Source organism: Polyodon spathula, chromosome 31 (genome assembly GCF_017654505.1).
Source record: "Polyodon spathula isolate WHYD16114869_AA chromosome 31, ASM1765450v1, whole genome shotgun sequence".
Lineage (NCBI taxonomy): Eukaryota > Metazoa > Chordata > Actinopteri > Acipenseriformes > Polyodontidae > Polyodon > Polyodon spathula.
The window spans coordinates 8,061,435-8,087,341 of NC_054564.1; the positions used below are offsets into that span (position 1 = coordinate 8,061,435).

General features: G+C 49.9%; 3 protein-coding genes across 3 annotated transcripts in view; all 3 read left to right on the top strand.

Moving 5' to 3' along the window:
• The window catches only part of LOC121303223 (PDZ and LIM domain protein 2-like), a 29,019-nt gene extending 23,311 nt beyond the window's left edge, over positions 1-5,708 (top strand). The window contains exons 8-10 of the mRNA XM_041233792.1: positions 1,185-1,324; positions 2,305-2,416; positions 4,277-5,708. Of these exons, the coding sequence (XP_041089726.1) occupies positions 1,185-1,324; positions 2,305-2,416; positions 4,277-4,469 (445 nt within the window). The 3' untranslated portion in view covers positions 4,470-5,708. The remainder of the gene's footprint in view (positions 1-1,184; positions 1,325-2,304; positions 2,417-4,276) is intronic.
• Positions 5,709-8,724: 3,016 nt separating this feature from the next.
• Positions 8,725-15,231, top strand: LOC121303239 (charged multivesicular body protein 7-like). The gene is made up of 10 exons (XM_041233819.1): positions 8,725-9,667; positions 10,227-10,398; positions 10,712-10,897; positions 11,180-11,313; positions 11,946-11,994; positions 13,018-13,137; positions 13,685-13,783; positions 13,940-13,994; positions 14,657-14,773; positions 14,931-15,231. The coding sequence occupies exons 1-10, from the start codon at positions 9,384-9,386 to the stop codon at positions 14,996-14,998; spliced, it is 1,284 nt and encodes a 427-aa protein (XP_041089753.1). The 5' UTR covers positions 8,725-9,383; the 3' UTR covers positions 14,999-15,231.
• Positions 15,232-18,933: 3,702 nt separating this feature from the next.
• Positions 18,934-20,061, top strand: LOC121303048 (D(1C) dopamine receptor-like). The gene has a single exon (XM_041233444.1). It carries the CDS (start codon positions 18,949-18,951, stop codon positions 20,059-20,061), a length of 1,113 nt encoding a protein of 370 aa, XP_041089378.1. The 5' UTR covers positions 18,934-18,948.
• The last annotated feature ends 5,846 nt before the right edge of the window (positions 20,062-25,907 follow it).

Sequence of the window (25,907 nt, forward strand, 5' to 3'; positions counted from 1 at the left end):
TGTTACAGTATAGAGGGGTAGGGGTACAGATTGAGGGAGAGCTGGGGGCTGTGTTGCAGTATAGAGGGTACAGAGGGAGAGTTGGCACACAGGTGGATATTTCCATTGATCCCCAGTGTGCCTCTCGGTTCGGTGCAGCTCCTCACTGACTGTGCAGACGCTGGGTCTCTGGCATTGAGCCAGCTTTGCCTCATCTATTACTGACTAATTGGGACCAGCCCACCTCTGCATGCCTGAGCTTGGGCAGGAGATTCCAAGCCAATCATGGGCCTCCTACTTTGCATAAAGAACACACCCTGTGTTTCCCCCTGGCCAATCCCGTGCAGTCATTCTCGCACACCTCAAAGGTCGACACCTCTCTGCTTGAGTGCTCTGTACTCTGAGACTGTGACCCCTCACTCTAGTCTGCACTGTGTACTTCTCTGGAGATTGCTCCTCTATTTCTGGCAGAGAGAGGGACTTTATTGCTAGTTGTGTTTCATAACTAGGACTTGGGGTAAGTGGAGATCCTTTTAGTTTTTCTGTCTTTGGGGTTAGAGGTTTTTTATAATCTATCTCTCTATGTTGTGTTCTAAAGTAGATAATGCATAATAAGAAAAAAGTTACTTGAACCAAGAATTCCCGATGTAGTGTTGAGTGTTAGGGCTGTTTCCCGTGGTTATACTCTGCATTTACCATCGCTCACCCAGGCTTGCCGTGTTTATTAGTGTGCTTTACTGTACCTCGCTGTTTACAGTGCCTGACTCTGCTACACTCTGCTCTGCTTTTACTATGGGAAGCATCTATGAGACTTGGTTGGGTTTTTTGTTGTAAGTTTTTACTCGAGTAATTGACAGTTTTATTACAAGACAACCGGATTTAGACAGATTCTGTGTCAGTGTGTTGCTAATCCAGCCCATTGCCGGAGGGCTCGGATCTCCAGGAGTCTCTCTGGTGTTCTTGTACGGGTTCTTTTTTGTTTTGAAAACATACATCTTGCGAGTCTGGTCTAAACCACATTTCTGTGCTGTTTGTAAGTTCAATAAGTTCCCTTTGATTCGTTTAGTCCCTGCAGGGAATGAAATCCTGCTCTTTACTATTCTCCCCTCGGTGTATTTGGAAAACCATTTCCCAGTGGTGATGAAACGTGGTCCCATGTTCCCCAGCCCCTGAGTGTCTCTGCCTGTGTCTCCCGTGCCCTGCAGCTCGGACGCAGCCATGCACAAGTTTGACAGAGACTCTGAGGTGTACAAGATGATCCAGGAGAATAAGGAGTCCCGCACAGCCCCCCGGCAATCCAGCACCTTCCGCCTGCTGCAAGAGGTGCTGGAATCTGATGAGCAAGGTGAGCAGCACGGCACACGAACACGCACGCAGAGTCACACTCGCTCACTCGATCACGCACGCAGAGTCACACTCGCTCACTCGATCACACACACGCACGCAGAGTCACACTCGCTCACTCGATCACACACACGCACGCAGAGTCACACTCGCTCACTCGATCACGCACACGCACGCAGAGTCACACTCGCTCACTCGATCACACACACGCACGCAGAGTCACACTCGCTCACTCGATCACGCACGCAGAATCACACTCGCCCACTCGATCACGCACACGCAGAGTCACACTCGCCCACTCGATCACGCACACAGAGTCACACTCGCAGATCACGCACGCAGAGTCACACTCGCTCACTCGATCACGCACACGCAGAGTCACACTCGCTCACTCGATCACGCACGCAGAGTCACACTCGCTCACTCGATCACGCACGCAGAGTCACACTCGCCCACTCGATCACGCACGCAGAGTCACACTCGCTCACGCACACGCGATCACGCACGCAGAGTCACACTCGCTCACTCGATCACGCACGCAGAGTCACACTCGCTCACTCGATCACGCACGCAGAGTCACACTCGCTCACTCGATCACGCACGCAGAGTCACACTCTCTCACTCGATCACGCACGCAGAGTCACACTCGCTCACTCGATCACGCACGCAGAGTCACACTCGCTCACTCGATCACGCACGCAGAGTCACACTCGCTCACTCGATCACGCACGCAGAGTCACACTCGCTCACTCGCACGCACGCAGAGTCACACTCGCTCACTCACGCACACGCAGGCAGAGTCACACTCACTCACTCAATCAGACGCTACAAAGGCACAGCCATTTAGCTTCTATCCAGCGATTCCCACATTCAGATATGTGTCCCAGCACTACATTATCAAACTGCAGGTGACGTGTGAAGCAGCAGCCTGTAATCTCTGTCGTTGATTTGAAGGTTTGTCTTTCTCTTATTCTTTCCCAGCGGCGACGGTCCGATTCCCAGGAGCGTTCTCTCCGAGCCCGCAGAAAGCAGTGGGCTCTGTCGCCGGGGTTACCAAGTTCCACATCTGTGAGAAATGCGACACCAGCATCGTGTAAGCACCCTGGGGGGTTTCCTTGTGCTGTAAAATGCTCTAAAGAATTCTTGATGTGGCGGAAATCAAGTTGGCCAACGATGGGCTAGCCTCCGCCAACGGGGCCCGAGCTGAAGCGCTTGTCATCTTCTGTTTCACCTGCTAATTCCTGATTCAGTGAAGCGGGTGGGTGCAGGCGCAGTGTGAAGGGATGGGTGCAGGCGCAGTGTGAAGGGATGGGTGCAGGCAGGCGCGGTGTGAACGGGTGGAGGCGGGCGCGGTGTGAAGGGGTGGGTGCGGGCGCGGTGTGAAGGGGTGGGTGCGGGCGCGGTGTGAAGGGATGGGTGCGGGCGCAGTGTGACACTGGGTGCGCGCAGTGTGAAGGGGTGGGTGCGGGCGCGGTGTGAAGGGGTGGGTGCGGGCGCGGTGTGAAGGGGTGGGTGCACGCAGTGTGAAGGGGTGGGTGCAAAGGCGCGGTGTGAAGGGGTGGGTGCGGGCGCTTCTGTGAAGGGGTGGGTGCGGGCGCATGTGAAGGGGTGGGTCCCAGCGCGGTGTGAAGGGGTGGGTGCAAACGCAGTGTGAAGGGGTGGGTGCAGGCGCGGTGTGAAGGGGTGGGTGCGGGCGCGGTGTGAAGGGGTGGGTGCGGGCGCGGTGTGAAGGGGTGGGTGCGGGCGCGGTGTGAAGGGGTGGGTGCGGGCGCGGTGTGAAGGGGTGGGTGCAGGCGCGCGGTGTGAAGGGGTGGGTGCAGGCAGGCGCGGTGTGAAGGGGTGGGTGCAGGCGCGGTGTGAAGGGGTGGGTGCAGGCGCGGTGTGCGCCGGGCGGTGCAGGCTAGGCGCCTCGTGTGTGGGGGCGGGCGCGTGCGGTGGATTCGAAAGGGGGGGTGGGGGAGGCGCGGTGTGTCAAGGGGTGGAGGCTGGGCGCGGTGTGAGGGGGTGGGTGCGGGGCGGGTGGTGTGGGTGGCGGGTGCGGGGGGCCGGGAGCGCAGTCCGGGGGTGGAGCCCGGTGGATGTGGCGGGGGTGGGTGCGAGGCGCGGCCCAAAAGGGGGTGGAGGCGAACCCGCGGTGTGGAAGGGGTGGAGGCTGAGGGCGCGGTGTGAAGGGGTGGAGTTTCACCCTGCTAATGGGTGTGGGCGCGGTGTGAAGGGGTGGGTGCGGGCGCGGTGTGAAGGGGTGGGTGCGGGCGCGGTGTGAAGGGGTGGGTGCGGGCGCGGTGTGAAGGGGTGGGTGCGGGGCGCGGTGTGAAGGGGTGGGTGCGGGCGCGGTGTGAAGGGGTGGGTGCGGGCGCGGTGTGAAGGGGTGGGTGCGGGCGCGGTGTGAAGGGGTGGGTGCGGGCGCGGTGTGAAGGGGTGGGTGCGGGCGCGGTGTGAAGGGGTGGGTGCGGGCGCGGTGTGAAGGGGTGGGTGCGGGCGCGGTGTGAAGGGGTGGGTGCGGGCGCGGTGTGAAGGGGTGGGTGCGGGCGCGGTGTGAAGGGGTGGGTGCGGGCGCGGTGTGAAGGGGTGGGTGCGGGCGCGGTGTGAAGGGGTGGGTGCGGGCGCGGTGTGAAGGGGTGGGTGCGGGCGCGGTGTGAAGGGGTGGGTGCGGGCGCGGTGTGAAGGGGTGGGTGCGGGCGCGGTGTGAAGGGGTGGGTGCGGGCGCGGTGTGAAGGGGTGGGTGCGGGCGCGGTGTGAAGGGGTGGGTGCGGGCGCGGTGTGAAGGGGTGGGTGCGGGCGCGGTGTGAAGGGGTGGGTGCGGGCGCGGTGTGAAGGGGTGGGTGCGGGCGCGGTGTGAAGGGGTGGGTGCGGGCGCGGTGTGAAGGGGTGGGTGCGGGCGCGGTGTGAAGGGGTGGGTGCGGGCGCGGTGTGAAGGGGTGGTAACAGGGTGCTTTGTGTGTGTGTTTTGCAGGACGCAGGCGGTGCGCATCGTGGAGGATCGATACCGACACCCCGAGTGCTACACCTGCACGCATTGCGGCCTCAACCTCAAGATGAGGGGACACTTCTGGGTGGGGGAGGAGATGTTCTGCGAGAAGCACGCCCGCGAGCGATACCAGGGGCCCTCGGGGGCCACCCCCACAACCGTCCACCCCAAGTCCTAGAGAGGAGAAAACACCGACACAGAAACTCTGCAGCATGTTGAAACACCCTGGCCTGGGTCACACAGGACTAAAGCTGGGCAGCAAACAGCCCTTACATACCCCACTGACCCCCAGCTCCACTGAGGGAGGGAGGGAGACCAAGCAAGGGTGTGTGTGTGTGTGTGTGTGTTGGTTGCACAGTCCCAGTGAGAAACCCACCACCTCTGTTGGCTTGGTGAATTATATGTGGCCGACAGTGTCCAGAGCTTTTGTGTAGGGCTCCTGCCCTCGATTTTCAAAGTTTCCCATAGGAAAAGCATAGCAAAGTCTAATAAAGCATGGAGAGGGACGGTAAAGCATATTTAAAAAAAAAATATGGCAAACCTAAATGCATAATATATAACCGTGGAAGAAAAAGCAGAGGCATTGGTCATGCACGTTTTCCATGGTGAGCTTGAAGTGTGTGTGGAGTGTGATGGTTTTCATACAGACACTCCTAAACACACACACACACACACACACACACACATTGTATATCTGTTTTTATATATAAGCTGCAAAATTAGCATAATCGCTGCATTGAGTTTATATACAGCATATGTATAGTTTTTGTAGGTAAACACTTGCATAATGAAATGCGCCCATCGTGGGTCATCCCTCAAGAAACAGCTGCCCCAGACTGTATTGCAGCGCTGTGAGAAACCAGCAGCCTTTATCAGTGTCTTTATACAGCACTGCAGTGTTCCTGTCTATTATTTAAGGACCCCGAGGTTTTTCCTGTGTGTCTGGACGTATTTCAACAGCTGTATAACTGCTCCTTTCAAGTTATATTATGCATCGAATACTTTTGCGGTTTTATTTTTCTACGCTCTCCTAAGAGGCTGTAACCTTTGTTTTAACCCATTTATCTGGCACAGCTCCACAGCTAGTGAAGGAACGGTTTGAAGAGCTTCGAGGGTCCTCTTCCAATCGGCCAGCGCGGCGCTGGCTTGCGTAATGAGCTGCTTCCAGTTCACAGCTGGCAGGTTCGGTGGGAGTGACGTGTCCAGATTTTGCCACAAGCTTGAAAACAGTGTGCAGGGTTTCAAACTGTAGTGCTGAATGAAATGTTCAGACTCTCAACAGACTTTACTTCATTGACAACATACAGAAATTAGAGCTTTGTTAGAGGGAAGAATTCAAATCATGTTACTTATGAACTATCCTATTTTCCTATTGCATTCAAATCAAACATGTTGGTTAGCATGTACCTGTTTAACGGGGGGGGGGGGGGGGGGGGGGGGGGGGGGGGGGGGTGTGCGGAAGTGTGTACGTCACTGCAAGTGAAGCCCAGACTTTTGCTCTGACAGGGGTAATAATTCTATACAATTTGCATATGATGAACCGTATGGGGGTGGGGATATACGCATATGAATATTTTATTGTTATTTTTGCTTGAAAAAAAGATTGTACAATAAAAACAAAACAAAACAAAAAAAAAACCCGCTTTCCTGTTCCATTAATTGAACGACAGAAAATGTACTGTAACGATATAGGATCCATCACGTGATCTGGGTCAGGAAAAAAATATATATATGTATGTATGTGCGTGTGTGCGTCCTCCCAACTTCAGATTGAGCTGCAACCCTGAACCTAATGTGTAGGGGTTCAAAACTGTACTGCTGAATCAGAACTGAATCCGGCGCGTACAGCGTTTCTTTGTCAAGAACAAAGAATGAAACTGAGTTTTGCTTTTGTTTGTTTTGTTTTGTTTTCAGAGTGAGTGTTTCTGTACAGAAAGACTTTCACCAAAGTGTCTTTGAGTCTTTCTTTCGCGTTTTAATACCACTGAATACCTGATCCAGTCGGTGAATTACCCGGCTCCAGTCCAGGCTCCGGATCTGCTGTGGGTAGCGGAGTTTATCAATGCTGTTCTGATCTGCTGTGCGTAGCGGAGTTTATCAATGCTGTTCTGATCTGCTGTGCGTAGCGGAGTTTATCAATGCTGTTCTGATCTGCTGTGCGTAGCGGAGTTTATCAATGCTGTTCTGATCTGCTGTGCGTAGCGGAGTTTATCAATGCTGTTCTGATCTGCTGTGCACAGCGGAGTTTATCAATGCTGTTCTGATGTGTTGTGCACAGCGGAGTTTATCAATGCTGTTCTGATCTGCTGTGCACAGCGGAGTTTATCAATGCTGTTCTGATCTGCTGTGCACAGCGGAGTTTATCAATGCTGTTCTGATCTGCTGTGCGTAGCGGAGTTTATCAATGCTGTTCTGATCTGCTGTGCGTAGCGGAGTTTATCAATGCTGTTCTGATCTGTTGTGCACAGCGGAGTTTATCAATGCTGTTCTGATCTGCTGTGCGTAGCGGAGTTTATCAATGCTGTTCTGATCTGCTGTGCGTAGCGGAGTTTATCAATGCTGTTCTGATCTGCTGTGCGTAGCGGAGTTTATCAATGCTGTTCTGATCTGCTGTGCGTAGCGGAGTTTATCAATGCTGTTCTGATCTGCTGTGCACAGCGGAGTTTATCAATGCTGTTCTGATCTGCTGTGCACAGCGGAGTTTATCAATGCTGTTCTGATCTGCTGTGCACAGCGGAGTTTATCAATGCTGTTCTGATCTGCTGTGCACAGCGGAGTTTATCAATGCTGTTCTGATCTGCTGTGCGTAGCGGAGTTTATCAATGCTGTTCTGATCTGCTGTGCACAGCGGAGTTTATCAATGCTGTTCTGATCTGCTGTGCGTAGCGGAGTTTATCAATGCTGTTCTGATCTGCTGTGCGTAGCGGAGTTTATCAATGCTGTTCTGATCTGCTGTGCGTAGCGGAGTTTATCAATGCTGTTCTGATCTGCTGTGCGTAGCGGAGTTTATCAATGCTGTTCTGATCTGCTGTGCGTAGCGGAGTTTATCAATGCTGTTCTGATCTGCTGTGCGTAGCGGAGTTTATCAATGCTGTTCTGATCTGCTGTGCGTAGCGGAGTTTATCAATGCTGTTCTGATCTGCTGTGCGTAGCGGAGTTTATCAATGCTGTTCTGATCTGCTGTGCGTAGCGGAGTTTATCAATGCTGTTCTGATCTGCTGTGCGTAGCGGAGTTTATCAATGCTGTTCTGATCTGCTGTGCGTAGCGGAGTTTATCAATGCTGTTCTGATCTGCTGTGCACAGCGGAGTTTATCAATGCTGTTCTGATCTGCTGTGCGTAGCGGAGTTTATCAATGCTGTTCTGATCTGCTGTGCGTAGCGGAGTTTATCAATGCTGTTCTGATCTGCTGTGCACAGCGGAGTTTATCAATGCTGTTCTGATCTGCTGTGCGTAGCGGAGTTTATCAATGCTGTTCTGATCTGCTGTGCGTAGCGGAGTTTATCAATGCTGTTCTGATCTGCTGTGCGTAGCGGAGTTTATCAATGCTGTTCTGATCTGCTGTGCGTAGCGGAGTTTATCAATGCTGTTCTGATCTGCTGTGCGTAGCGGAGTTTATCAATGCTGTTCTGATCTGCTGTGCGTAGCGGAGTTTATCAATGCTGTTCTGATCTGCTGTGCGTAGCGGAGTTTATCAATGCTGTTCTGATCTGCTGTGCGTAGCGGAGTTTATCAATGCTGTTCTGATCTGCTGTGCACAGCGGAGTTTATCAATGCTGTTCTGATCTGCTGTGCGTAGCGGAGTTTATCAATGCTGTTCTGATCTGCTGTGCACAGCGGAGTTTATCAATGCTGTTCTGATCTGCTGTGCACAGCGGAGTTTATCAATGCTGTTCTGATCTGCTGTGCGTAGCGGAGTTTATCAATGCTGTTCTGATCTGCTGTGCGTAGCGGAGTTTATCAATGCTGTTCTGATCTGCTGTGCACAGCGGAGTTTATCAATGCTGTTCTGATCTGCTGTGCGTAGCGGAGTTTATCAATGCTGTTCTGATCTGCTGTGCGTAGCGGAGTTTATCAATGCTGTTCTGATCTGCTGTGCGTAGCGGAGTTTATCAATGCTGTTCTGATCTGCTGTGCGTAGCGGAGTTTATCAATGCTGTTCTGATCTGCTGTGCGTAGCGGAGTTTATCAATGCTGTTCTGATCTGCTGTGCACAGCGGAGTTTATCAATGCTGTTCTGATCTGCTGTGCGTAGCGGAGTTTATCAATGCTGTTCTGATCTGCTGTGCGCTGTGCGTAGCGGAGTTTATCAATGCTGTTCTGATCTGCTGTGCACAGCGGAGTTTATCAATGCTGTTCTGATCTGCTGTGCGTAGCGGAGTTTATCAATGCTGTTCTGATCTGCTGTGCACAGCGGAGTTTATCAATGCTGTTCTGCTAGCGGGCAGACATGGGATTGTTCTTCATAGAGGTAAGCATGAAACCACGTGACAAGCAGCTGTCAAAACACGAGAGGCGGGGCCACACGTAGAGAAACGCCCCTTAAACCCCAAACCCCGCCCCTTGCCTCGTCTGATAAAGCCGGATGTCGGGGTCTCCAGAAGTAGGTCGATGTTGTTATTTTTTTGAAGCGTAATGTTTTTGTGCATCATTTAAAAGAGAGAATGCGTTCTCCGGGGAAGCTGAGACACAAAGATGTAAAGCTGCGAGATTTATAAACACCACAAGCGCTCTGCTGATGCCAGTACAGCTGGATCATTATCCGCTTTGCTCGGGAGCAGACAAACTCTCACGACTTGCAAATGCCGTGCGTGCAATTCACACAGGCTCGGTTTAAGCGTCTCTCTTAAAGGACCTTCATATAGGTTTGCGTTGCTGTGCATGCACGCCATTCTTCTCAGAGAAGCCCTGTGAATGTTGCACGACATGAACGCGAGTGTCGCACAGCTGTCCAAATGCAACACGTAGCGACGTGAGACAGCTGCATAATCCCTTACCCATCGCAATAACACGATTTGCCTTTCACGCTTCAAGTGGAGCGGTACAGGCTGTATATTTGCGTGTTTTTTTTGTTTTTTTTTGTGCGGTAGAATATGTTGCCCTCAGCACCGCAGCAGGCGGCGGGCAGCCCCGCAGAATTCCCCCCAGAATGGGCAGACGACGAGCGGATGGCCTTCTTGTTTTCGGCGTTCAAACTGAACCGGGAGGTAAACTGCACGGACTGGGACGGCAAGATGAGTTTCTGGGCGCCGCTGATCGTGAGCTGCTGCCGGCGGCGGGGAGCCGTCAGCGTCACCCTGCAGGAACTGAGCGAGAGCTTCCGGAGAAACGGCGCCGTGCCGCTGGGCCTGCCCACTGTCCTCCAGGATATGATCAGGTGGTTGCTGATAATGTTATTTTTTAACCCAGAGCAATGCGGGATACCCGTAAACATGAATGGAATATTTGCATCTTATTTCTAGGGACAGCTGCCCCTCCACGGCCTGTCTCTGCAAGCCCTTGCTTAGTCTTCGGTCGGTGCTGTGATTGTAGCTCACTTTGTGCACTTGCATTCACGATCTCAAACAGAAGGTTGATTACAATTTCCTTTCCAGTTACTTTAAAAAAAAAAAAAAAATAAGTATCCAGTTCTCTCTTAATCAATTCCAGCAGGTCGCTGATCAAAGTTGCAGTCGTTAGCATTCTGTTAAAAAGAGCTGCTCACATGGCAACCAGTCGCTTACATTGAAATCGCTGTTTGACAGTCAGTGAAATTGACTGCAGTTGAACAATCACAGCAAGGAATATGAATTTGGAATTGGGAGTTGATTTTAAAAGGAAATTGAAAGGCAGGTCGTGGGTTTGTGTTGTGGAAGCCCCCTAGCCCCCTGTGCAGGTGTGTTGAAGCCCTGTGTCCTGTCCGGTCCGCTTGCTGACGGCTGTGTTGTGCCCAGCAGGCGCGGAAAGCTGCAGAAGGAGTCTGAATTTGCGGCTCTGGTGGATTCAGGGTGGCTGTCGTGGGGCGTGGGGCTGCTGCTGGTCAGGCCACTCAAGTGGACCTTGACCACCATCCTGGGCAGCAGCCGCGTGCCACCTGAGGAGTCCTACCTGGTGACAGAGCTCGTCAAGGTAGGCTGGCACGCTGTTCCATCTCCCCGCGTTTAGAAATACTTCAAGAAACGGAGGATGTTTGCTGACTAACCTCTGGACTGGAAGTCTTTTTTCAAAGCCATGGATTGAAGACGTTGAAACAGACTTCTGCTGTACTCACAAATTTTCTTTTGGTATTTTAAAAAAACAAAGGTGCAGTTGTACTAGCCTGTTGTAGTGAATCTTCAGTCTGCGCCTTGCACAAAGCAGTGTGTGTTTTTCTTGTCTCTGTACTCCCTATCCTAACCAGAGTGTGTGTTTGTGGTGCCTGTGTGTCTGCCCCCCCCCCCAGGAGAAGGCTTCAGAGCTGCTGAGTGTGTATCGAGGCTCCCCCGCGGCCGAGCGCACCCTGGTCCCCTTCCAAGAGCTGCGGGGGATGGCGGCCCACATCTGCCCCGACGAGGCCACCCTGTGCCTGGCTCTGCTGCAGCTGCAAAAGGAGAAGCAGGTCACTGTGGCTGTGCACGAGGGGGAGAAGGTGAGGGTGCTGGTGCGCTGTCAGTACAGTATAGTGCAGTGCAAATTGGGGAAGTCACTCTAAAGGAGTTCCAGTCTTGATAGGATGTGCAGTGGTGTGAATCGTGTTCCTTATGCCGCTGACAAAGACCTCAGACAGCCTCTAGGTTACCCGTTAGGGATCAGTACAAGACTCAGCCTGCTGAAGTCTGTCTGGGGCACACTCCTCACCTGGCCACGCCTGTATGAGGTGCCCTGGGGCGTCCGTGTTGCGCTGATCTCGTTTTGTACGCTTGCCTCCCAGATTGTGAAGTTCACCCAGGCAGGGCAGAGCCGCGTGTCCCCGGTCGGGGAGGTGGACCTGGGCATCTACCAGCTGCAGCGGAGCGAGCGGCTCCTAGGGGAGCGAGTGGAGGCGCTGGCCCAGGAGGCAGAGAGGTACTGATGCCAGGAAAGGGAATGCGGGGAGGGGAATAAGACTCCTATTGCAGAGCGGTTTCACCCTTCCCAGGTTCTACTGTGGGCTTGATTCGGGTGTAGATAACAAGCTTGGGTAAGGGGTATTAAAACCAGGAATGGATCAAACTGCTGTGCAATGGGAGTTGTATTAATAGTTGTATTTTTTTCACGGTTTTCTAAAAGAAACTTCGTAAAGTTTCTTTGACAAATGTTTTGACTTAAGTGATCAATGCCATTCTGGTCTGGATCAATTGTTACAGGTTTGATGAAAAACTAATCCAATAGCAACCACTAGAGGGCGCTGACAGCGCAGTTTTGACACACCTGGAGGTTTTGTAGTTGAAAAATCCAGTCTGAAAAATTTTTAATTTCAAAGTTTAGTTTAAACTGTGCTGCGTATTAAAAAGTTGCAGTTTAGTGTTTATAGCTGTCTTTTATATTTCAGCGTTTAGTTTTATTTCAAGTGATCCAGTATTTCATTGCAGGACGTTTTCTGCCCGAGCATTGGAAGATGCTCAGGTGTGTGTGATTTTGTATCTGGGTGTAGGTAAGCAGTCCTGCCGTGGCTGCGTGCGCTGGCGATTCACACAGCCTGTCTTGGTGCTCCGCAGGTGCAGAGAGGAGGCCAGGACTCTCCTTCGCCAGGGGAAGAAGACGCAGGTAGGGGTCCCGGGACGGCGGGGAGTGCCGTCCGCAGTAGGGATGCAAGCCGGTTTGGCTTTTTAATCGACTCTTCCAGCTGTTTTTGGCATCCGATCTGTTTTCTGGTAAATGGATAACCGAACTGCGTTTGTGCCGCCGAGGGTAATGGGTCGTGCCTTTTATTACTCGCGTTTCAACTGACAGCAGATCGACTCGGCGCAGTGTTGTTCCATCGCTCGGACTGATGCAGGAAGAGTAAAATAATGCATTTAAACGATTTTGTCCACGTGCGTCAAAGCCACCCGAGATATTTGGCAGCGTTTTAAAATAGTTTTTGATAAGGAGACACTTTGAATTTAAAATGCCACCAAGATTTACATCAGCATAAAAACTAAAGCTAGAACTGGGGCCCTGTGCCAGCCCCCGCAGTTCTGTTTAGTGTGCTGATTAATTATTTATAGCTCGTTACTATCAATACACACGGCTTTGTGAATAAGGTCCTTACACTTGAATCCAGTCAGGATGCCAATATTGTAATCAGATAAAGAAAACTCATTTCAATACATGCACGGTAAATGAAGCTCCCTTATTAAAGAGATTGAATTGCTCACAGAAGCATTTTAAAGCAGCTTCCAGGTGTTTGCGCTGACCTCCCGCGGTGTGCTGCAGCGCCCCTTCGAATCCAGCTGCTTGGCAAGCACGCTGTTCCTCGCATTGCTGTCAGGGTGGTCCGGGCAGCTTCACCCAGTTTACTGCTTATTGGCACACTGGTTCCAGAGCGCCGCTAACTTTAAGTTTCTTTCAGTACATTTGCTTTGGGCTGTGTTAGTCAGTCTAGCCTGGTTAATTTAATCTATTTTTACAAAATCTATGTTTTGTTTTTTAAACTCAAAAACTTGCAGCTTTAACTTTTCCCTTCTTAGGATGCATTAGTCAGTTTTGTAGTTGGTGTGATTTACGTCATACCCTGGCATTAGTGAAGGCGAATGCCCCACGGGCTGTGTGATCTGACGCTCTCTCTCTCCCTCTCTCTTCCCCCAGGCGCTGCGGTGTCTCAGAGCCAGGAAGCGTGCGGAGAAGCGAGCGGACAGCCTGCACACGCAGCTGGAGACGGTGCAGGGCATCCTGGAGAGGATTGCCAACTCGCACACAGACCGCCTGGTGAGGAGGGCCCGCGCCAAGCTCCCTGTCATGGGGGCACTCACTGGCTTTCTATCGCTCCGTCTCTGCGACCCCCTCCCCTTAGCTCTGCCCTTCCCATAGTAAGAGCATGACAAAGTGTGATAAAGCCGAGTGAAAGCGCGGTTATTGCAGCTCACCACATCCATTCAATAAGTCTTTGCTATTTTGCATTTCCAGCAGCTGCTCGGGTCTCCAGTGTTTTTAAAGAAGCATGTTGGAGCATGCTTGTATTTTATAATTTAAAACATGATATCTGGTTGAAGGAAACTCCTTTTCTGTGCCCTTGATGTGGGTTATCTGTTAGCACTCCCAGGGTCACTGCAGCAGTGTCTTCTGGGTCAAGGCGTGTTACTGGCTGAATGCACGTCGGTCAATAAGGGGAAGCATCTGATTGGTTGCTGACAGGAAGTAAGGCAGGGAAGTGATCCCAGCAAGTGCAAGACAGTCTGAAAGCACGGTTTGCTAACAGTTTTAACTCAGTGTAGTACCAGAGATCGTGTTTGAAAACTCACTGTGTCTCTCTCAGGTGGTGCAGGCGTATCAGGCTGGCGTGTCGGCTCTCAGGCTGTCTCTGAAGGACGTGACAGTGGAGAGAGCTGAGAACCTGGTTGACCAGATCCAGGAGGTGAGAGAGCGCCCCCCTCTGGCCAGTGTCCACAGTGCAGTAACCATCTGTAATTATACAGTCGTGCTAAATTTTTTAGAAACACTGAAAGAAACTTTGTGAGCAATAATCTGGTACCATCGCTGTGTTAAAAGATTTCCGTTTTGCTCTCTGCAGCTTTGTGATGCCCAGGACGACGTGAACCAGACGTTGGCAGGACTCAATGCCTCAAGTACGTCCCTGAGCTGTCACCCCCCCCCCTCCTCCCCCGATCCTCACATGTGCCAGGAGAACCACTTACCCTGAGATTCCCTCCAGCACGCATTAGAGTCTGATTCTGAGGACAGCTCCTCTCTGTAACAAGTAAACGCATTGCAGTATTCACAGACGCTAGCCCTGAGAGTAGATATTCCATTCAACATCATATGATCAAAGAAATTACAAAATGATATCGTAGAAGTCTAATGAAAGCCGTACTCTCAGCACAGTATTTCAGTGCCTTGCCACTCGGACACCACTTCGCCAAAGTTCAACACCGCTGTCATTTGAAATGAATTCAGTAAATCCTGCACTGAAGAGACTTTCATAACCGTGGCGGCGCTGTTTCTATCAAAGAAGCAAAAACCACAGAATACAGCCTGAAAATCGAAGCGCTCTTTCACTGTCATTGCAAGGGCCTGATTTCAAAGCGAAGTGTGTGCACGCATGTTCTAAAAAGGTCATACAGTAAATACAGATATTATGAAAACCGGCCGCTGGATGCGCAGTCGTGAAGCCAGATCTGATTGAGGGAAATAGGCAGCAGCTTCTTTGCTTTACCGGTGCTTGGACAGCAGGAGCCTTCCTCGGCTGCCTGTGGCCCTGCATGCCTCACCCTTTCACTTCTCTTTCCAGTGGGCGGGGACACAGATGAGCTGGAGGCGGAGCTCAGGTCTATATTGGAAGACTCCACTCCGGACATCCCGCCCCCTCTCCCTGAGGTTCCGACGAAGCCCCTCCCCTCAAATCTGGGTAAAATAATTGGGCAAACTTTTATTACCTGCATGCCAGATAGTTTCCCTTGAGAAAGCTGTGTTAAACAGATTGGGAAGATGGTTCTTATGAGCTAAAACTTAGGTTAGCTAGATAGGTAGGTAGAAAATCACCCTTGTGTTCTCTTCACATCCAGCATCTCCAGGGTTGAAGCCCAGCAGCTCCTCTCTGCAGAGCAGCAGTGCCCTGGAAGCAGCGCAGTGAAGGCTGAAGCTGTCTGCAGAGAGTGTGCCGGAGGAGTGTTCCAGCATGGCAAGAGTGTTAAAAACCCATCCGGATCAAGAAAACAACGGACTTTTTAAAAACAAACTAACAATCTGTGCCTGTAACTCATTTTTAAAGAGGCCTTTCCTTTCTGAATTGTTTTTTTGTTAAAATTACACACATACTGTGTAATACTTGCATACCATATAAAAATAATGTTGCTGTTACACTGTTTTTTTGGTGATGTTTTATTCACCTTTCTTTGTATTCTCTGCAGTAGCGCGCTCTATTCTCAGCTCTCCAGCGCTAGTCTACACACTCCACTCTCAACACTGTCATTACCAGCACCTTAATAATAATGAGCGCTAGTCTACACACTGCACTCTCAGCTCTGTCATTACCAGCACCTTAATAATAATGAGCGCTAGTCTACACACTGCACTCTCAGCACTGTCATTACCAGCACCTTAATAATAATGAGCGCTAGTCTACACACTGCACTCTCAGCACTGTCATTACCAGCACCTTAATAATAATGAGCGCTAGTCTACACACTGCACTCTCAGCACTGTCATTACCAGCACCTTAATAATAATGAGCGCTAGTCTACACACTCCACTCTCAGCACTGTCATTACCAGCACCTTAATAATAATGAGCGCTAGTCTACACACTGCACTCTCAGCACTGTCATTACCAGCACCTTAATAATAATGAGCGCTAGTCTACACACTGCACTCTCAGCTCTGTCATTACCAGCACCTTAATAATAATGAGCGCTAGTCTACACACTGCACTCTCAGCACTGTCATTACCAGCACCTTAATAATAATGAGCGCTAGTCTACACACTGCACTCTCAGCACTGTCATTACCAGCACCTTAATAATAATGAGCGCTAGTCTACACGCTGCACTCTCAGCTCTGTCATTACCAGCACCTTAATAATAATGAGCGCTAGTCTACACACTGCACTCTCAGCACTGTCATTACCAGCACCTTAATAATAATGAGCGCTAGTCTACACACTGCACTCTCAGCACTGTCATTACCAGCACCTTAATAATAATGAGCGCTAGTCTACACACTGCACTCTCAGCACTGTCATTACCAGCACCTTAATAATAATGAGCGCTAGTCTACACACTGCACTCTCAGCACTGTCATTACCAGCACCTTAATAATAATGAGCGCTAGTCTACACACTGCACTCTCAGCACTGTCATTACCAGCACCTTAATAATAATGAGCGCTAGTCTACACACTGCACTCTCAGCTCTGTCATTACCAGCACCTTAATAATAATGAGCGCTAGTCTACACACTGCACTCTCAGCACTGTCATTACCAGCACCTTAATAATAATGAGCACTAGTCTACACACTGCACTCTCAGCACTGTCATTACCAGCACCTTAATAATAATGAGCGCTAGTCTACACACTGCACTCTCAGCACTGTCATTACCAGCACCTTAATAATAATGAGCGCTAGTCTACACACTGCACTCTCAGCACTGTCATTACCAGCACCTTAATAATAATGAGCGCTAGTCTACACACTGCACTCTCAGCACTGTCATTACCAGCACCTTAATAATAATGAGCGCTAGTCTACACACTGCACTCTCAGCACTGTCATTACCAGCACCTTAATAATAATGAGCGCTAGTCTACACACTGCACTCTCAGCACTGTCATTGTGAACAGAGTTGAAATAAGATGATCACTTATCGATCTTTATCTATGTAAATATGAACCAACCTATCAGTTAGAGGGAGAAGCGCAAACGTATTAAACGCTGTAGCCGCTGGACAGGCGGATGCGCTCGCTGCGCACAGAGAGCGCATTGACGCTGACCCAGTACTAACAGCACGCTGGCACAGGATTCTGAACCAGAAGGTGACCTGCTGCAGAGATGCGCGCTCAGCAGAACAATCTTTCACAACACAGCATGCGTACTGTATCTGACAAACCTTTCCCCTTTGAAGTGCAGAACGAATGCTAACCAGCATCATCCCCAGGGTGAGGGAAGACTTGTTGTTTTATTTGATATTCTCATCACAGACTGAAGACAATCTCTGTAATACATACTCAAAATGATGGCACTTTGTAAAGGAATTGCTATGCTGCGTTTGTTTGATAATTTGGATTTCTATTTTCACACAGCGTGTGTAGAAAAGCCAGCGGGCATCGGCACAGTCATTTAAGAGCAATCAGAGAATATTACTGGCGTGCTGTCTCATATTAAACAGAACTGATCGAGCAAATCATTGCAGGGCTCGCAATGGGGTTAAAACGCTGTGCGCTCTGCCCTGTGGAGTGTGCTTTGATAACAGCAATAACACGTGTGTACGAATAGACTGAGCATGCAAATGAATAACAGCACTAGAAACACCCCGTGAAATTAGCACGGCTTCATTACCACATGCATAGCCTTGAGTTCAGTCACCGGAGCCTGCGATGAGCGAGTGCGTTGATCATCTCTGGCAAAACCCATAATTCACTCAGGCACGCTGTTCTGTAAATCATCCGAGTATTGATCATCGGGAAAGACCACGCACTGGCTCGTTTCACTTCCCTCTCTTACTCTCCGTTCCAAACACCATAATCGTGTTCCCAGGCCTGTACAAACAAAAACACAGACAGACAGACAGACAGACCCCCCAGGATTGCGCTGGAACTCGGGGTGCTGGGGGTGCAGCAGAGCGGATCCTATCACACACAAGGGTTACAGTTTTGTTCAGTGGCTTTCAGCACCCCCCCCCCACTTTAAAAATGGTTCCAGCGCCACTGCTTAAACGGGTCGTCTTTCCAATATAGGTCCGATGCTCTTTCAGTGTTCTTTGAAAGTGAGCGTCATGCGAATTACTTTACAGGTAAGCACTTTCTCAACAGCTTTCTGTGAGAAGGAAATGAAGCAGAGTTCCCACATAACAGGTGCTATTCAAACCGTATATTACCTGCTTCCCATTCACAGTGCAAAAAATGTAAACTGTACCCATTGACTGACGCAGGATAAAGTAACACAGTACCGAGAAACGGAATGATTTAAGCAAGCCAGTGATAATAATATGAGCAACAGACCAGTTATAAGGATGTTGAGATTTTTCTTCTTTGTATTTGATCTTGCTATTTACAAGTTGTTTCTGAAACTTGCATCCTTTTCTTAACCTCTCTGCCCACATGGAACTCTCTTATCTCAGAAAAAAGTATATAAATTACAGCAGCAGCTTGGTGTGGGGGAAGGAGATCCGCTCTCAAAAAGAGAGCAGTCAGCCACTGAGAGTAATCATTTTCTCTCTCTCTCTCACACACACAGTCACTGCCCCCTCCTCTCTCCTCGCTTCCTCTTGTGTTCCAAACGGCTGGCAGTTCATTAGCTCCACACTCGTGATGGGTTTGCTGGGAGATGCAGGCTACCAGGCAGACAGATTCAAACTGGGGTTGAAAAAAAACTGATCAAATGTCAGAACAGAGAAAGTGGAAGATGTGCTCACCCAGGAGGGTAGCAGAGGGAGACTGCTTGTCTTGAGAAGAGAAAGAAGAAATTCTTACCCGTTCAAGCTATTTGGGGATCGCAGCCTACACACAATGCCTGTTTGCTATTTCTCTCTCAGCTCCTGAAGCTGGCCCAGAAGCTATGGGGAAAATGGAGCTCAGGTTTGGCAAGGTAGGCAGCAGAGAAGTGGGACCGCAGCAGTGGCTGGGGGAGGAGAGCCTTCCCTGGAGCAACGTGACCAAAGGCACGTGGTTCCGAGAGAGTTGGGACAAGGATCAAGCCCCCGGACTCGCTCTCCGCACTCTGAGCGGCTGCCTCCTCTTCCTCCTCATCCTCAGCACCCTGCTGGGGAACACGCTGGTGTGCGCGGCCGTCGTCAAATTCCGCCACCTGCGCTCCAAAGTCACCAACTTCTTCGTCATCTCCCTGGCCGTGTCGGACCTGTTGGTGGCCATGCTGGTCATGCCCTGGAGGGCAGTCACCGAGGTGGCCGGATTCTGGCCATTTGGCAGCTTCTGCGACATCTGGGTGGCATTTGACATCATGTGCTCCACTGCCTCCATCCTCAACCTGTGCATTATCAGCGTGGACCGCTACTGGGCCATCGCCAGCCCATTCCGCTATGAGCGCAAGATGACCCAGCGAGTGGCTTTCGTCATGATCGGGGTGGCCTGGACGTTATCTGTTCTCATCTCCTTCATCCCGGTGCAGCTGAGCTGGCACAAAGCAGACGACATCCCTCCGGATCCCGGTTCCACTTTCTCTCCAAACACCACCCAGCCGGAGAACTGCGACTCCAGCCTGAACCGCACGTATGCCATCTCCTCGTCCCTCATCAGCTTCTACATCCCCGTGGCCATCATGATCGTCACCTACACCCTCATCTACCGCATCGCTCAGAGGCAGATCCGACGCATCTCCTCGCTGGAGCGGGCGGGAGAGCACGCCCAGAACTGCCAAGGCAGCGACTGCCCCCATGACGCCAGCCTCAAGAGCTCCTTCAGGAAGGAGACCAAGGTCCTCAAGACTCTCTCCATCATCATGGGCGTCTTTGTCTGCTGTTGGCTGCCCTTCTTCGTCCTCAACTGCATGGTCCCCTTCTGTGACCCAGCCACCAACGGTCCTGGCCAGCCGCCCTGTGTGAGTGAGACTACCTTCAGCATCTTCGTGTGGTTCGGCTGGGCCAACTCCACCCTGAACCCCATCATCTATGCCTTCAACGCCGACTTCCGCAGGGCCTTCACCACCATCCTGGGGTGCAGCCGCCTCTGCTCCAGCAATGCGGTGGAGACGGTCAACTTCAGCAACGAGCTGGTGTCCTACCACCAAGACACCACCAACCTCCGGGACATCGTGACCCTCAGCTACCCCCACCTGCTGCCTCACATAGTCAAGCAGTCCCCCGGGGAGAAGGAGCTCTCCTTCAACAAGGTCTCTCAGATCTCGCCGGCCTCCACGCGCGGGTACGAGAGCCCCAGCTGTCCCCACACTGTGGTGCACGCTGAGTGCGAGACGGACATCTCTCTGGACAAGATTAACCCCTTCACACCCGACGGGCTGGCTTGAGAGGAGATGGGACCCTGAGGAGAGAGGCACTGGACCACTGCAACCAAGAAACAGATTCACAGCGCTGGAAAACTTCCTGAAACTGTGGAAGGAACGGGTCACTAAGAAAGTTGTGGGGAAAAAAACTGGACAGGTTCACATGTACATAGAGGCTAACTGTGGCTGTATTCCCTGGAACACCAGGGTCTCTGCAACATTGTCTGGAGTGCTTGTTCTGTGGAATATCAGGGTCATGTTCATTTTTACTTTCATGCTAAAACCCGATTTCACTTTTAGATTGACAAAACTTACCGGTGATTCAGTTAGCAAAGGATTGCAAACAATGCTATTGAAGCTATTTTTGCTGTAAAGGGATGGTGCATGTTTACCTCTTTCTCTATAACGCAAGCTCTGTCTGTTGTATACATGCTGTATTGTATAGCTGACCTTTTCAAAGAGATCAATAAACACGCTGTATTGTGCATGTAGACTCTTGTTTTGTGCATCGATACCGTTTAGCCAGAACCGAAACCATCAGCATCTTTTTAATACTTAATTTCCTACCTGATCAATGCGCGATGGTGTGTATTCTGATCAGTGCGCGATGGTGTGTATTCTGATCAGTGCGCGATGGTGTGTATTCTGATCAATGCGCGATGGTGTGTATTCTGATCAGTGCGCGATGGTGTGTATTCTGATCAGTGCGCGATGGTGTGTATTCTGATCAGTGCGCGATGGTGTGTATTCTGATCAGTGCGCGATGGTGTGTATTCTGATCAGTGCGCGATGGTGTGTATTCTGATCAGTGCGCGATGGTGTGTATTCTGATCAGTGCGCGATGGTGTGTATTCTGATCAGTGCGCGATGGTGTGTATTCTGATCAGTGCGCGATGGTGTGTATTCTGATCAGTGCGCGATGGTGTGTATTCTGATCAGTGCGCGATGGTGTGTATTCTGATCAGTGCGCGATGGTGTGTATTCTGATCAGTGCGCGATGGTGTGTATTCTGATCAGTGCGCGATGGTGTGTATTCTGATCAGTGCGCGATGGTGTGTATTCTGATCAGTGCGCGATGGTGTGTATTCTGATCAGCGCGCGATGGTGTGTATTCTGATCAGTGCGCGATGGTGTGTATTCTGATCAGTGCGCGATGGTGTGTATTCTGATCAGTGCGCGATGGTGTGTATTCTGATCAGTGCGCGATGGTGTGTATTCTGATCAGTGCGCGATGGTGTGTATTCTGATCAGTGCGCGATGGTGTGTATTCTGATCAGTGCGCGATGGTGTGTATTCTGATCAGTGCGCGATGGTGTGTATTCTGATCAGTGCGCGATGGTGTGTATTCTGATCAGTGCGCGATGGTGTGTATTCTGATCAGTGCGCGATGGTGTGTATTCTGATCAGTGCGCGATGGTGTGTATTCTGATCAGTGCGCGATGGTGTGTATTCTGATCAGTGCGCGATGGTGTGTATTGTCTGCCATTCTATATCACATCGCTGTCTCCGCTCATCATTCAGCCGGGTTACTAATTTATGTCCTTTATCCTAAAAGCTACATCTACTGATTACGTTCTCGTCTGCGCTTCCTTCGCGGCTTTATTGTCTTCTTCAGTTTACGTTTTGAACCGTCGGTTTTCTGTACGGTGCCCACTGTAGGTGACCGGTGAGCCGCAAGACTCCCACACGGTCCAGGGAACGCTTGGTGACAGCAAGCGGCATTAGAATTAAATTAAATTTAATTCTAGTTAAATCTCCCCTAGTAAAAGCAAAGTCTAATAAAGCACAGTGAACGCATAGGTAAAGAACAGGCAAGCATTGTAAAGACCAGAGAGGTATGGTAAAGCTTATTACAAAACTAGGCAAACCATGCTAATTGATAGTAAATGCATTTTATAACTTTGGGAAACGCATGGGGGAAAATGCAGAATTACTGCTTAAACTGACTATGGCATTGCAGGACTCAGGACTGTTTGAAGAATAGTGTTTATAAATGTCCTCCAAGTGCTTTGAAAAACGAGCATAGATTCGAACCCTCCCTAAAACAGGTTTCATGAACTTCAAACTGGATTTAATTACTTAAAACTGACTTTAAAAAAAACAACTAAACAAAACAAAACAAAAAAACCATTCCTAATGTGAATTGAGCCCTATCTATTTAGATGAATCGGTGCAGGAGACTGTTCCTGCCAGTGTGCAAAGCCATTGCAATTCTATTGCAGTGCACCTATCTGATGCAGCATACGGCACAGGTGGTGTTTGGTGACCCATTAGCCAGTCTATGGAGTCTAGATCTGATTTTAGATTTCCGCAGCCTGGATATTTTTTCCGGAGTGCTTTTTAACTGATGGCATCGTGCAGCCAGTTGAATTTCAATTCCGTGCCCTTAATTTGAAGTCATGCACCTGTCATTCAAAAAAGCATCACCTTAATAAAAACACAAAAATCAACTCAGTTTGACTGTCAGGAAACTGTTCTCGACTGTTGCTGGCTAGTCAGAAATTTCGGAAAACTACTTTTAAAAAGCATTGAGGATTTGAAACAATTGCAATTTCTTTAATCTAATGTACAGGTCTGGCCAAAAGTTTTGCATCACCTAGAATTTTAGGATTGAGATTGAAACTGTTACCAGATATCATGCCTGCTACAGCGTGAGATTCTTGCTGGTCTCAGATGCATATAGAGAATTGACGGTAATTGATTGGTAATCTAAAGCTACATGCATAGCATAACCAAGAGAAAAGCATGCATGATATAAAAACACACACTATTCATTGTGTATCGTTTTTCACAGTGATGTGGTGTGATTTGAATATAATGGATACTCAATGATTTTCTGTTAAATCTTCCTTGCAGTATCTAGAGGCACTCAAATCCAGATTCCAGTCCGGGTTTTTATCCCAGCCCGTCCCTAATGATTCAACCTGCATTGCATCCCAGGGGGCATTTAATTATATTGTGCGATTTGTTTTTTGAAATCTCTTCTGCTGAGAAAAAAAAAAAAAAGAAAAACGTTACAGCATTTCTCGCCGCGGATGTCATTTTGCAGATTTGAATTTTTATTGAGCGGCCAGGAGTGTGAGGTGTGGAGACAGCCAGGCGGTTTGACAGGGGCTAGTTTTCTGCACTCCACCATGCCCCGTCTCTATAGTCTACATATTTTAAAAAGAAACTTTTTAGAAGTTGTTTAAGTTGGCTGTCATTCCTCTCTGATAAATCAGCAGTTTGACTTTTCTTTTTTTTTTTTTCTTGTAGCGATCCCGGTTAACGCAGACAGACGCATCACACAGGGCGAGGTAATCCACACTCGAACCCGGGACCTCTCGCACTACAGCATAACCGCCGATACCGCTGTACCAAAGAGCCAGCTCCTTTGCAAGGAGGGTATACTGGGCTTGTGCCTTCATGTGTGATTAGGTCACCTACCAGCCCTGCTGCTGCCTTCCCCCGTGCACGCTGCAATACATTCAGAGTACATACTGTACGACCCTGATGAATTTTAAAAAGGTTCCCTGCAGTGGCAAAGCTGAGAGATGAATTGCCTGTGGGCAGCAAGCCTCCACACTGATCTTTACTAGCATCCAGCTGGGAAGCAGTTAGGTAGGAAGAGTTGAGAGATTGGAGCTGAGAGACTGGGAGGGAGGCAGTGTTGTGTAGTGGTTAGAGCTGAGAGACCGGGAGGGAGGCAGTGTGGTGTAGTGGTTAGAGCTGAGGGACTGGGAGTGAGGCAGTGTGCTTTAGTGGTTAGAGCTGAGAGACTGGGAGGAAGGCAGTGTGGTGTAGTGGAGTGGAAGAGAGGGAGGCAGTGTGGCCAAATATCAGGGAGTGCATTTCTAGTTTATCCCTTACACTTGCAAATTGGACACAGCCTCGGACCACAGCTACCCCACAATAACTCACTCCTCGGGTGGCCAAGTGCCCGCTGCGCTTCGATAAAGAGAATAACTGAGCCAACACTGCAGAACAGCCACTCGCAGTGTGAAAGGCATTGATAGCATGGTAGGGCCCAGTCTGATCTCTTTCTCTCTCTCTCTCCCCTGAGAAGCCTTCAGCGCCCCTCTCTTTGCAAAGGGCTCCTGAGCTGTAGAGGAGCAGTACCGGGCCGGCTCTCGTCTGCACTCTTGGAAGCAGCTAAGCTTTCCCCCGATCTTCATGCGGCATTTGATGTGTTATTAATCAAAAGAGCTTTTAATCAGTGAGCCTTGATTGATCGAGCAGTGGCAGCTACCGCGAGTGGGCTGGCTATAATGAACCATCTCATGTATTGTATCACAAGCTGTGCATACATTTAGATAGGCAGCATTTCATTGTGGCAGGAAAAAGTGTAGAGAACCTAGCAGGACCATCAGCAGAGCACAGCATTGCCAGCCATGGCAAACGCAATGGATTGGGAACAGATACTGCACAGTGCAGCGGTCCTGATACTCAGCACACAGTCTGGTTCTTATATTTTTAAAGCAAAACCAAATATGATCCCACTGCCGCTACCAATGGCTGCCTCATCCCAGTGTAGCCGCCTGCTTTCTGCACAGTGCAGGAACGCTGGGACGGTGCAATTCATCTAGGGATGAACACGCTGTGGAAAAGGTCTGATGAAGAGATTGTTCTTGAGAAATATATAGTACAGCATTGAAAATGTCGCCTCCTTTGTTCAATGGCATGAGACAATGCCATTGAAAATCTATTATACCTTTAATGTAATGGCACCTGCCCTAGAACGCCCCTGTCGCGTCTCTGGCTGGGATCTTTGGAAAAAAATTTCAAAACAGGCAAACACTCTTCAGATCAGGGCTGCGTGTTTTGAAATATTTAAAGCAATGCAATTTGGAAGCTGAAATATTTATCCGAATGGAAATGACTAATTTACTGTGATAACATTAGCTGCCTCCGCGGGGAATCCTGACAGCGAACCCGCAGCGTTTTCAGACTGACCGCTCAGCTCTCAGAGAGATGCGAGGGATGCAGGAAAAGCTTATTAAATTATGAATCAAAACAAGTACTAGATTTTTTTGCTTTTTCTACGGCAGTCCATTAAGTCACTTCATAGCACAGAAATGAACGAAGCGAGACGTGCATTTGATTTTCAAAGCCTTGATCCTCGCATCGGTATGATGTCAGTGGCGTTATTTCAATCCCCCTCATTTTGGACCAATAGAACTGACGTCACTGAGTACATGTTCAATTCCCTGAGTCTGCAAGTGAGTGCTGGGCCCCTCTCTCGTGCAGACAGCCGTGTCAGGTTGTTATTTGTTTTGTGAGGTGGATTACACTAACGTTGAAAGCACCAGGCTCATTTCAGTTGGGACCTGACTAGCCAGATTCAAACCCAGGCCTCCACTTGTCAAAGGCAGCGGAGGCCAGGGGCCCTGGAGCTAGGGGTGCTGGGGGCTGGGCAGCACCCCTGGCTTTGCATGGCTTCCATGACGTGCAGGAATTGATCTCCAAAAGAATTGACGTGTTTTCACGCGCCACTAAATTAGTTTGACAACCGGATCAAAGAAGAAAGAGAGAGCAAAGAAAATGAATTTCCATCTGCTAGATTGGGACTCGCATCACGGCAGCCTTCTTATTTGCAAAATATCTGCAAACGCATCGCAGTGTAAGCGCTCGAGAAAACTCGCTCTGCTCAGTTGCTGATCTGTATATAATTTGACTTGGAAAGCACTTCAGAAAGACAGGCTGGCATGCATGCTTTGATCTTGTTTCTATGCTCGTCGGCAGTTTTTTAGAATGCGAGTTGACGTTTACAAATGTTACTGCATATTCCATGATGAAAGTTTGCTGTACAGTATTGCGGTCCAGTTCTATATCCTGTAATCAAGATGATTCATTATTGCTTCATTATTACTTCTGGAATCTAGCCAGCATCT

What these genes read in the sequence shown, in the direction of transcription:
- LOC121303239 (XM_041233819.1), top strand. Translation starts at nt 9,384, where the DNA reads ATGTTGCCCTCAGCACCGCAGCAGGCGGCGGGCAGCCCCGCAGAATTC. An exon ending in CTGGCCCAGGAGGCAGAGAG is followed by an intron (nt 11,314 to 11,945) that starts GTACTGATGCCA and finishes GGTGCTCCGCAG; the next exon opens with GTGCAGAGAGGAGGCCAGGA. An exon ending in GCCAGGGGAAGAAGACGCAG is followed by an intron (nt 11,995 to 13,017) that starts GTAGGGGTCCCG and finishes CTCTTCCCCCAG; the next exon opens with GCGCTGCGGTGTCTCAGAGC.
- LOC121303048 (XM_041233444.1), top strand. Translation starts at nt 18,949, where the DNA reads ATGCTGGTCATGCCCTGGAGGGCAGTCACCGAGGTGGCCGGATTCTGG.